General features: G+C 36.8%; 1 protein-coding gene across 2 annotated transcripts in view; it reads left to right on the top strand.

Moving 5' to 3' along the window:
• The window catches only part of LRP12 (LDL receptor related protein 12), an 86,686-nt gene that overhangs the window by 59,321 nt on the left and 13,917 nt on the right, over positions 1 to 13,448 (top strand). For both annotated transcript variants that reach the window (XM_069600396.1, XM_069600397.1), the window contains one exon: positions 9,093 to 9,228. In XM_069600396.1, the coding sequence (XP_069456497.1) occupies positions 9,093 to 9,228 (136 nt within the window). The remainder of the gene's footprint in view (positions 1 to 9,092; positions 9,229 to 13,448) is intronic.

The raw sequence follows: 13,448 nt of genomic DNA on the forward strand, positions 1-13,448 counted from the left end.
GGCTTTCCCTACTTTCTTCAATTTAAGTCTGAATTTGGCAATAAGGAGTTCATGATCTGAGCCACAGTCAGCTCCTGGTCTTGTTTTTGCTGGCTGTATAGAGCTTCTCCATCTTTGGGTGCAAAGAATATAATCAATCTGATTTCGGTGTTGACCATCTGGTGATGTCCATGTGTAGAGTCTTCTCTTGTGTTAGAAGAGGGTGTTTGCTATGACCAGTGCGTTCTCTTGGCAAAACTCTACTAACCTTTGCCCTGTTTCATTCTGTATTCCAAGGCCAAATTTGTCTGTTACTCTGGATGTTTCTTGACTTCCTACTTGCATTCCAGTCCCCTATAATGAAAAGGACATCTTTTTTGGGTGTTAGTTCTAAAAGGTCTTGTAGGTCTTCATAAAACTGTTCAACTTCAGCTTCTTCAGTGTTACTGGTCTGGGCATAGGCTTGGATAACCGTGATATTGAATGGTTTGCCTTGGAAATGAACAGAGATCGTTCTGTCGTTTTTGAGATTGCATCCAAGTACTGCATTTTGGACTCTTTTGTTATATTAAGAGATATATTAAGAAAGCAAAATAAACAAAGACTAAAATATAGTCATTCTTGCCCAAATGCCATGTGTGTGTTCCTGGAAAATCTCATATTCTGTGAAACTGAACACTAAACTAAGAGGGCTTATGAGAAAGATAGTTTTGGTACCGATTGCTTACAACTATGTAACTCTTATTAAGTACTGTCCTAGCAAATAAAATGTTGATCCAAATGCCAGGACAAATATCTCCTGATGGTTACACCTAGACTCGGTCCATACTTTGCAGCCACATACTCTGAAGTTCAGACTTTCTCCTTGAAGATACATGCTCCTTCTAATGGAGACCAGTTTAATCAAAACTAAAAACATTTCAGAGATACCCTTCATCAGTTAACGTGTTCTGTTTTATTTTGGTAGTGGGGAAGGGTGTTCACATCTCCATCTATACTTGCAGCCTCCTTAAGATGGCTTAATACAGAGGAAAGTCTAGCAGTTCTTTAAAATAGTAAAAGAAAGCACTTCTTGCAATAAAAAGTTACTTCCTAGGGGCTTTCTCCTGCTCCTGATTACTTCACATCATTCACATGCTGGGAATAAGATCTTTCACAACTTTGCATTATACTGATGAGATATCTCTGTTTGCCAGTTATATATAAACTAACTCTATTGAAGAAATAATCAGAGAATAGCTAAAATAACTGTATAAACAATAGAGATGATATGGGTAGAAAAAATGGAAGTAAAAGATTAGGTTTGGTACATTGTAGATTGGAATATATAGTCAAAAATCTAGAAAGACGTTTAAACTAGCAGAACCATGTACAAATTTTGTTTAAAACAAACAAAAATTCATTCCCTAAAGCAACGTTTTGTGAGTGTATATCCCAACTCATGTCAGATATCCAGTTAGTTATGGCATAATTTTACATTCTTTCCAGAACATGATAGTGCCCAGCATATATTAAATGAACAATCACTGCCCTCTTTCACATTTAGCCTGGCCACTGCCTTAATAATCATCTCAGTATGGCATTCCAGGCATTACTGCCAACCAGTTTGCTTTGGTCTATCATGTGATGTTATGTATCAACAGGTTGGTGTAATCCAAACAGTGGGCTAATCTCCTTACCAGAATAGTTATATTTATTTCTTGTAGCACTGCCATGTGGTAGGTAGTGTTTTAATCCCCGTTTACAAGTGAGAAAGTAGATGCTAAAGTATTATCAAATTGATTGCGATAGTAAGTCACCTCAAATCTTTTATGTAAAAGGGTAAAATATAAAATGAACAATAGTATAAATATAGCAAAATAAGAAAACAGTGAGATTACAGTTGATGGTAGATACTTAAACTGATGTGATAAGTTGGGAATGAGAAGTCATTATAAGATACTGAAAAATAATGGAAAAGTAGAAGACTCTGAAAGCCAGTTGGAAGACTGGGACAGATATATAGGAGACAAAGCAGGCCTTTTAAGAGGTGATGAAGGCAGCCTCAGGTTGTGACTTTGAGATTTCTAGTTTTAGTTGCTGTGAGTTTTATTTCCTACACTTAAGAAATCACTGAGATTGCCTGTGATATTCTTAAAGTAAGTCTGCTTTTTACTTGAATTAGGTGAAATGACAATTGTTTTCCCCAAATATGATATCTACGATAATAACAATTCAGAATTTCAAATAAAGAGAAGGATTTGAGAAACACAGTTCTGATGATATTGAATTTGTAATGTCCAGTGGACCTTGATTATGCAGAGTCTCTGGGTTAAAGATTTTTTAACTCGTCAACTATAGGTCGTAAGTGGAGATGTAGGCATGAATGAGATCTCCCATAGAGAGAAGAGCATAAAACTTGGGAATGAACCATGACATCAGGATATCAGGAGCTGGCTGAGGAAGAAGGATCCAGTCTGACAACAGTCCCAGAAGAGTCTGAATTAGGGGAACTAAAAGAGTGATGTCAGCAAAGTCAAGGTAGTACGGGACCAAGAGGAAAAAGATCACTGTCAGGTGGCCTAAAGAGATCAAGTACCATGGAGAGTGAGGGGACATTTGATTTGATGGTGGCCTTTGCTTGCTAACACAGTTATGATGGAGTTAAGGTAAGAATATGAAAATGTCATCTCAGTGGGTCAAAGAGACAATGCAAAGTGATGTAACAAAAAAATTTTACCAATGCATCCTGATAAGTATCAGAAATATAGTAGAAATATATTATGATGATGAAAGAGGGGCATGATTTAGGGCTGAAACAGGCCTTAGATGTTATTCAAACAGCAACTGCTTATTTTACCACATGAGGAAACCAAGTCTTTAAAAGGTTTGGTAGTTTATACTATGGCAGAGCCCATAGTGGCAGATAGGACAGATGGCACTTTAGTCTTCTGATTCCAAACCTACCAGTATATATAGGCAAACTCTAAGCTCAAAAGGGAGGGGAGTTTTCTTTTGATTTCTAATGTTTGTCGTATTCTTTGAGCATTTAAATGTGTTCTTCCTCATATATAGAAAGGGATGAATTGTGGTTGTGCTAGAGTATATTAATCTACATGTCCAGTGTATTATATGTATAAAGATGTTGGTAAAAAGCCACTGGGTGAATCTAAAACAAAATGCCAGACTCAGTCATGTTGCAAAATTTAATCAAAATATATATTCATAGCCAATTAAGAGAGAAAATTTAATTTTTGATCAGGTAGAATCATTAAATAATGTTATAGAAGTATTAAGTGAATTAGAATGTTAAATAATACTGAAATAACTGTTCTTATTTATGAATGGAAGGTCTGTCCTTTGTCAGTTGTATGAAATAAAATATTCACAGCAGTATTTTTGAGCATCCATGCCAGGTATGAGAGCACCACCTATGGGTTTCTCAGGTATTTGAGGGAAAACTTTTTAAGTATAATCTAACAAAAATGCAATGAAATTCTTTGCTGTTTTGCTCTACAACTAGTCTCTCCAGCTAGTTGTTTAAAGGTTATTTGCTTTAAAGGTTAGGAGTTATTTGCTTTATCATAGGTTATTCCCACCTGGTTTTTGGATGTGTCCCAGAACTGTTAGATCAGCTGATAAGTATTTGAGTAGATACATGCCATTACAGTGTTATAATTGTAAGTTAAACACAGTTTAACGTAAAATTGTATTATTCTCTTTAACGTAAATGAATCTTTTAATGAAAATGAACAGTTTACAGTATCCTGGGGGAGACATGATAATAGTTTTTGCTAGTTCGTTTGTATGTTTGTATCTTCATGAACTTAAAGATTTGTTCAATATACTGCTACAAAATGCTTTGGCAAGAAAGTGAAGAAAGGAAAAAGGGCTTATAAATGACTTAGAGCATCTTTTCATTAATTGCTGAGATGATAACTCATTAGAACAAGGATGGAAACAAAATTCTGGCACTTCAGTATTCAGTCATTTCAGTTCAGTTGCTCAGTCACGTCCAGCTGTTTGTGACCCCATGGATTGCAGCACGCTTTGCTGTCCATCACCAACTCCCAGAACTTGCTCCAACTCAACGTCCATTGAGTCGGTGATGCCATCTCATCCTCTGTCATCCCCTTCTTCAATCTTTCCCAGCATCAGGGTCTTTTCCAAGGAGTCAGTTCTTCACATCAAGTGGCCAAAGTATTGGAGTTTCAGCGTCAGTCCTTCCAATGAATATTTTGGACTGATTTCCTTTAGGATGGACTAGTTGGATCTCCTTGCAGTCCAAGGGACTCTCAAGAGTCCTGTCCAACACCACAGTTAAAAAGCATCAATTCTTGGGCACTCAGCTTTCTTTATAGTCCAACTCTCACAATCCATATGTGACTACTGGAAAAACCATAGCTTTGACTGGACGGACCTTTGCTGGCAAAGTAATTAATGTCTCTGCTTTTTAATATGCTCTCTAGGTTGGTCATAACTTTCCTTCCAAGGAGTAAGCATCTTTTAATTTCATGGCTGCAGTCACCATCTGTAGTGATTTAGGAGCCCCCCAAAGTAAAGTCTGTCACTGTTTCCATTGTTTCCCCCATCTGTTTGCCATGAAGTGATCGGACCGGATGCCGTGATCTTAGTTTCCTGAATGTTGAGTTTAAAGCCTGCTTTTTCACTCTCTTCTTTTACTTTCATCAAGAGGCTCTTTAGTTCTTTGCTTTCTGTCATTAGGGTGGTGTCATCTGCACATCTGAGGTTATTGATATTTCTCCAGGCAATCTTGATTCCAGCTTGTGCTTCTTCCAGCCCAGCGTTTCTCATGATGTACTCTGCATAGAAGTTAAATAAGCAGGGTGACAATATACAGCCGTGACGTACTCCTTTTCCTATTTGGAACCAGTTTCTTGTTCCATGTCCAGTTCTAACTGTTGCTTCTTTATCTGCACACAGATTTCTCAGGAGGCAGGTCAGGTGGTCCGGTATTCCCATCTCTTTCAGAATTTTCCAGTTTGTTGTGATCCACACAGTCAAAGGCTTTACATAGTCAATACAGCAGAAATAGATGTTTTTCTGGAACTCTCTTGCTTTTTTGATGATCCGGTGGATGTTGGCAATTTGATCTCCGGTCCCTCTGCTTTTTCTAAATCCAGCTTGAACATCTGGAAGTTCACGGTTCACGTATTGCTGAAGCCTGGCTTGAAGAATTTTGAGCATTACTTTCCTCGCATGTGAGATGAGTGCAGTTGTGCAGTAGTTTGAACATTCTCTGACATTGCCTTTCTTCGGATTGGAATGAAAACTGAGCTCTTCCAGTCCTGTGGCCACTGCTGAGTTTTCCAAATTTGCTGGCATATTGAGTATAGCACTTTCACAGCATCATCTTTTAGGATTTGAAAAATAGCTCAACTGGAATTCCATGACCTCCACTAGCTTTGTTTGCAGTGATGCCTCCTAAAGCCTACTTGACTTCACATTCCAGGATGTCTGGCCCTAGGTGAGTGATGACACCATCGTGATTATCTGGGTCGTGAAGATCTTTTCTGTATAATTCTGTGTATTCTTACCACCTCTTCTTAATATCTTCTGCTTCTGTTAGGTCTGTACCATTTCTGTCATTTATTGTGCCCGTCTTTGCATAAAATGTTCCGCTTGGTGTCTTTAATTTTCTTGAAGAGATCAGTAGTCTTTTCCATTCTGTTGTTTTCCTCTATTTCATTGCATTGTTCATTGAGAAAGGCTTTCTTATCTTTCCTCACTATTCTTTGGAACTCTGCATTCAAATGGGTATACCTTTCCTTTTTGCCTTTGCCTTTCACTTCTCTTCTTTTCTCAGCTGTTTGTAAGGCCTCCTCAGACAACCATTTTGCCTTTTTGCGTTTCTTTTTCTTGGGGATGATCTTGATCATTGCCTCCTGTACAGTGTCATGAACCTTTGTCCATAGTTCTTCAGGCAGTCTGTCTATCAGATCTAATCCTTTAAATCTATTTCTCACTTTCAGTGTATAATCATAAAGGATTTGATTTAGGTCATACCTGAATGGTCTAGTGGTTTTCCCTGCTGCTGCTGCTGCTGCTGCTGAGTTGCTTCAGTCGTGTCCAACTCTGCATGACCCCATAGGCGGCAGCCCACCAGGCTCCTCCGGCCCTGGGATTCTCCAGGCAAGAATACTGGAGTGGGTTGCCATTTCCTTCTGCAATGCATGAAAGTGAAAAGTGAAAGTGAAGTCGCTCAGTCATATCCGACTTGGAGCGACCCCATCGACTGCAGTCTACCAGGCTCCTCCGTCCATGGGATTTTCCAGGCAAGAGTACTGGAGTGGGGTGCCATTCAGTTTAGTCTGAATTTGGCAATAAAGAGTTCATGCTCTGAGCCACAGTCAGCTCCCAGTTTTGTTTTTGCCGACTGTATAGAGCTTCTCCATCTTTGGCTGCAAAGAATATAATCAGTCTGATTTTGGTATTGACTATCTGGTGATGTCCATGTTTAGAATCTTCTCTTGTTGTTGGAAGGTGTTTGCTATGACCAGTGTGTTCTCTTGGCAAAACTCTGTTATAGCCTTTGCCCTGCTTCATCTTGTACTCCAAAGCCAGATTTGCCTGTCACTCCAGGGATCTCTTGACTTCCTGCTTTTGCATTCTAGTCTCCTATTATGAAAAGGACATCTTTTTTGGGTGTTAGTTCTAGAAGGTTTTGTAGGTCTTCATAGAACCGTTCAACTTAAGCTTCTTTAGCATTACTGGTTGGGGCATAGACTTGGATTACTGTGATATTGAATGGTTTGCCTTGCTTTATTAATACTTTAATGTTAATAAGCCCCAAATAGAATCACATTTGGATAAATATAGTCTTTTTGTAAAATATCAAAGGATTTTTTTTGGTAAGGGGAAAGCAAAAACAAGTGGAAACTTTGTGTGTGGGCAATAAGATGTATGCTAGACTCAATGTTTTATATACTTATATTTTCATGCCATGAATCTCTGTGTTTGAAAAGTGATTAAAAACAAGATCCCTTTGGCAGTATACCCTAATTTCAAACTAGATGCATTTTAGGCATGAACCTGCAGAGGTTTAAAACCTTGATTGCATGTTTTCTGCAGGGAATGGCTAATTCTATTGAAATAGGTATTGACTCTCTGAGCAATATAGTTTGCCATATGTTGACCATTATGGATAAAAACTTTGCAAAATTACTCCCTAGCAAGCATACTTTACCTAAATTGAACAGACCATAACCTCTATTACATAGACACACCAAAAAATGGTCATTTTGGCAGCTACTTTCCCCACTTGTAATTTGCTCCTTTTTATCTGCTCTTACTTTAAAAATTAGATAGGCTGGTCTGTCAGAGTTGTATCAAATAAGAGATTCCAAGATTTTAAATTTTATTGAAGGTTTAAACATTCATTGCTTTTTTTTTTTTTTTTTAAGCCTGTGACTCTTGAGGGAGACTAAATTCTGGTATTATTAGCTGAATTCTGGATTGTTAAAATGTGAACTATGAGAGTTCAAGATAATGAAGGGAGAATCAGTTCAGTTCAGTCTCTCAGTCATGTCCAGTATTTTGCGACCCTGTGGATTGCAGCACACCAGGCTTCCTTGTCCATCATTAACTCCTGGGGCTTGCTCAAACTCATGTCCCTCATGTCGGTAATGCCATCCAAGCATCTCATCCTCTGTCGTCCCCTTCTCTCCTGCCTTCAGTCTTTGCCAGCATCAGGGTCTTTTCCAAGGAGTCAGTTTTTCGCATCAGGTGGCCAAAGTATTGGAGTTTCAACTTCAGCATCAGTCCTTCCAATGAATATTCGACTGATTTCCTTTAGGATGGACTGGTTGGATCTCCTTGCAGTCCAAGGGACCCTCAAGTGTCTTCTCCAACACCACAGTTCAAAAGCATCAATTCTTAGGCACTCAGCTTTCTTTATAGTCCAACTCTCAACAATCCATACATGTCTACTGGAAAGACCATAGCCTTGACTAGATGGACCTTTGTTGGCAAAGTAATGTCTCTGCTTTTGAATATGCTATCTAGGTTGGTCAAAACTTTTCTTCCCAGGAATAAGCATCTTTCAATTTCATGGCTGTCACCATCTGCGGTGATTTTGGAGCCCCCCAAAATAAAATCTGTCCCTGTTTCCATTGTTTCCCCATCTATTTGCTATGAAGTGATGGGACTTGATGCCATGATCTTAGTTTTCTGAATGTTGAGTTTTAAGCCAACTTTTTTCACTCTCCTCTTTCACTTTCATCAAGAGGCTCTTTAGTTCTTCTTCGCTTTCTTCCGTCAGTGTGGTGTCATCTGCCTGTCTGTGGTTATTGATATTTCTCCCAGCAATCTTAATTCCAGTTTATTTTTCATCCAGCCCAGCATTTTGTTTGATGTACTCTGCATATAAGTTGAATAAGCAGGGTGACAGTATAATGCAGGCAAAGTGCTGGTAGTGGTTTGAATTTATCCTGTTTCTTCTAAGATATTTAGATATCTAACCACATAATGATAACTTTAATCACTGACTGTTTCAAGCCTTTATTTTTAAAATTATTTAGGAATCATTTATGACTTTATAATAAGGTTTGGAAGTGTTCCTGCAATGAATTAAAGAACTTGAATTAAAGAAACATTTGAAGTAATGTTTTGCTGCTTTTATCTAATCATCTACCCACTTCTTAACAACTCAGCATCTTACTGTTGTGTTTATATGTGCTTTCCTTTAATTATTTTGTTCAGAAGACTATATGATTTTTTTTAAGTATCCAAAAAGTAGTTCAGTAAAGTTGATTTTCAGGTAGTTATAATAAATAAATTTAAAAGGTGCATCTTGGGAAAAAGATAGATGGATAGATGTACCAGTTGATCTCCATGGCTAAAGCTAGCAGTCTTGACTCTTAAATTGTATTCAGAGATCCAAATTGAAAACTTCCACACCTCCCCAAGACTTTATACTTAATTAGGATAAGATAATTTGACTAAAAGGAAAGAAAACAATCTAATTAGAATAATGAAAGTTTTTAAGGTTGGCCATACCTTATTTATTGTATATGATTTGACATCTTACATGTTTCTTTTTAATAAGTACTGATTTACTTAATGCTTTATTTAAAATACAACAGTTTTCTAAGATTGCTTTGATTATCTTCCAGCCTGTGGAGAAACTCCAGAACAGATTCGAGCACCGAGTGGGATAATCACGAGCCCAGGCTGGCCTTCCGAATATCCTGCCAGAATCAACTGTAGCTGGTTCATAAGGGCAAACCCAGGGGAAATCATTACTATAAGGTAATTCTGATACCTCCTTGTATTATTGTATGATATTTTATTACAAAATATAAATCCACTTCCCAAGTATCATCACTCAACATGCAGTAGTATAAAAAGATGATTTTTAGACAATAAATTGTATTTATCATTACCGTCTTGAGGGGAGAAATAATGGCCCATTTTTCCCCTTCTATTAGGGCATATGTTTTAAATATTTTCTAATGGTGATAATGAATTTGTGCTGAGCCATCCATATTCTTCTAGACAATTTTTTAACAAAAGCCACACATCTGCAGAATAGTTCATTAGAATCAAGAGTGTAATCTTTGGCAATGAGACAAATAAATAGACTTACTAATTCACTTGGAGATCTAGCCCATAATCTTGGTCTTGAAAGTAGAGTCCTCTACCTTAATGAATTAAAACATAATTGTAGACTATGCCTGTGTATATGTTATGTGTGTATAAAACTTGAAGTAAGCTGATGATGGATAAATACTGTGTCTAGAAAAAGCTTATTTTTCATAATAGTGAGACAATAGATCATTTGTTAAGAATAAAAAATGAAATATAATCCTAGGGAAAATAACCGTAAACTTAAAATCCTAAGAATAAATAAGATATAAATAAGGAAGATTAAGAGTATTTTAAAGACATTTAAAATTGTAGAGAAAAACTGTGGGAATAAGATACTAAGGAGGAAATACCCAGTAGAACCAGTTATTGCTTGCTTAAGGAAATTATATTGGGGTTATTAGAGGAAAAAATTTGCCTTAAGGGGAGAAAAAAGTGTACCTAAACAGAGAACTATAACACAATTAAGAATGCCATTTCTATCACGAGATATTACAAAGGCATCCTTGACATTCTTTCATTATTTACATTTTTATGGATAAGAATCACTGAACGTTAGATTTAAAAGAGACCTCATAGATCATAGACACATATCCCTTCATTTTTACATTTTCAAAAAAGTGGGATTCTAAATTAAGCCTATGTTTGAACGTTTCCATCTTCCTTTTTTATATTTATTAACTAATGAGAGGACCAGTCACTTGAGGAACACAGTTGTTGTCTGTCCCCTTTTTTCTGTGGAAGCCATAAAACAGCCACATATGGTATGTTTTCCTTTGGTTCCTCTCTGCCCTGAGCCGTATCTTCTGGAACACTGAAGCTGAGCATCTGTGGAAGCAGTACCACTCCTCTGAGAAGTACGATTCCCTTGCCTGATGCATGGGTGGGATGTGCCATGCAAGTTATTACCCTTCTGCAACTGTACCAACATTGGAATCTGAACAATATGTCTGTTTTCTGCTACTTACAATATGACTTAAGTACAAATGTGTTTCCAAAGCAACATTTTACCATAGGGATTCCAAATATTTTTTAAACATGAAACTAGCATTTTTAGAGATTTTTCTTCTTTTAACCTAAAATTTCAACCCCAAATTAAATTTGCAGCCTACCAGCTCAGTTATGTAAAACTTGGCAATTCTTGCCAGCACAGAGGAGATGACATGGAATACTGCCATCTGGTTCTGATCATGTGTTGGATCCTTGAGATGTCACAAAGCTACACTAAAAATCAAGCACATTATTGAAATGCAGAGTATTAGAGGTGAGCCCAACACAGCTAAAGGAAGATTTCCTAAATTCTGAACCGAGTTAACAAATTTGCATTTACATAGCCAGTCTCATAAAATAAGAAAGTAATTTTAGTAATTGTCCTAGTTCTTACTGAAACCATTATCATGGTAATAACAAACTTTTAAAAGATGACATACTGATATAATATGCAAAGAAAGTCAAGTTTCACTTGGGAATATTGGTGTAATATCTTTAAAAAATTGTTCAAAAGAAATTTATACCATGATCAAATGCAGTTCATTTAAACACACAAATTAGTCAATATTAGGAAACATTAAATTCATTTACCATATTAAGTCAGAGAAAAGGTGTATGATTATCTAGACACAGGTTTTAAAACTTTTTGGTAAAATGAAAATCAACATGCATTCCTGAGTTTAAAATAATTACAATATAAACTAAAATTACATGCTATAAACAAATAATACTTAGAACTCTCCTTGTAAAACTGGTTAAACTATTTAACCAGTTTATAAGCATTTTTATCCTTTTCCTGGAAATCTGCTAGAATTCACAAAGGCCACCTTATCCTGTCTGCCTTATCCTTTGTCCACCTTATCCGCAGAGGATTGGATTCTGGTTCCCTGCTTGAAGCCAGGACTAGGGTCAGGATATTTTGCTTAAGAAAGGAGGCTGAAGAAGACTTCTGCTAATCACTGCTTGAACTCTCATGGAGCTGAGACCTTAGAAAGATAGGATGACATACCATAATAAATGGGAATTTTACTAAGTCCCTTACTGATTCTGTGACACAATTGTAACACTGTTCTGAACTGCCACATTAGGGCTGGTTTTAGAAAGAAGGCCTAAATGGAGGGAGTTACAGAGCAGATGCTGTGGGGCAGTATAGGGAGAAAAAAATTAAAAACAGCACCAAAAATCCTCCTCAGAAGCTTGCAACCCCAAAATTTCTAGAATGTATGAAAAAATTTAATATTAACCAAAACAGCCAACAAAATCAAACTGTTAGTCACTCGATCGTGTCTGACTCTTTGTGACCCTGTGGACTATAGCCCGCCAGGCTCCTCTGTCCATGAAATTCTCCAGGCAAGAATACTGGAGTGGGTAGCCATTCCCCTCTCACAGGGATTGAACCTCTATCTCCTGCATTGCTGGCAGCTTCTTTGCCATCTCAGCCACCAGGGAAGCAAGTTGGAACACAGATTTACTACAGACGTTATGCAATTTAATATACCAGATTTTTTTTTTCTTAACCTTCTTTATGTCATGAGCACTTTGGTAGTTTGGTGAAACCTATAAATCCATTCCCAGAATATTTTTAAATGTATAGAATAAAACACATAGCATTACAAAAGAAACCAGTTATTCCTGAAACACAGCTATCAGATATTATTACAAATACACATATGTTTATTACAATTAGTGAGCAAGCCATGCTTTTAACAGTTACTGTAATTTCAAAGTGGTTTTGAGTGTAAGTAGTTACTCTAGATATCTACTAAAACTGAAATGTAATATGAAATTTTGTATGATTTCTACTGGTGACAGTGTGAGAAGCATTATCAAAACTATTCATAGTATGTTTATTTTCATAAGTGAAGCAATATTAATGAAATGTTAAATTTCAGTTACAGATGGGTAAAAATAAAATTGTTGATTTTTCTACTGTATTTGAGAATTTGAAAGGGGATTAGAAACACTGAATACTTGTAGCTGGACTTTATTAGACCAAAGCGCCCCTGGTGGCTCAGTGGTAAAGAATCCACCTACCAATGCAGAAGACGCGGGTTTGATCCCTGGATCAGAAAGATCCTCTGGAGAAGGGACTGGCAACCTGTTCCAGTATTCTTGCCTGGGAAATCCCATGGACAGAGAAGCCTGGCAGACTATAGTCCATGGAGTTGTAAAAGAATGGGACATGACTTAGCAGCTAAACAACAACAACAAAGACCAAAGCAGAGGGAAAGAAACTTTTTTTAAAAAAACCTATTAATATAGGAGAATACAGGAAAAGAGGAAAATGAGAAAACCCTATCCCCACCCCAAGTAGAATTTTTTAAAAAAATCTCACTTAGCATTTAGAAGATAGACTATCCAGTCAGGTTTATTGGTCAGTTAACTGGTATGATCCTTCTGTGATGGGCTTTAGGAACATACCTGAAAGAGTACCAATACAGAAAATCTAAATAATGAAGATAGGAAAAGATAAGCTATGAAATACTGATCAGAAGAGAGCTAGTGTAGGAGGGTTAATCAATTGTAATTGACTTCAAAACAAAATATTAATAACAAATGGAAGATACAATCGTGGTTAGATGTTCTGTACCTAATAACGCAGCCTGAAACCAAGCAAAAGCAAACTGTAGGGAATTACCAAGCAAATCTGACCAAGTTTTACTAGTTCACAATTACAGTGGAAATTTGTAAACATTTGTCTGAATTTAAACAGGGAAACAGTAAGTAAAAACAGAGGAATTTTTATATTAATCCAGTAGACACATATATCACGTATATGTGTGATTTTTATACCTATCTCAGTGGATAGAGAGTGCACATTCCTTTTAATGACATGTACAACATTTATTTTAAAATTGATTATACATTAAATAACAAAGGAATTCTCAGTGTAT

The sequence above is a fragment of the Ovis canadensis genome, chromosome 9 (genome assembly GCF_042477335.2).
Source record: "Ovis canadensis isolate MfBH-ARS-UI-01 breed Bighorn chromosome 9, ARS-UI_OviCan_v2, whole genome shotgun sequence".
NCBI classification, from domain to species: Eukaryota; Metazoa; Chordata; class Mammalia; order Artiodactyla; family Bovidae; genus Ovis; species Ovis canadensis.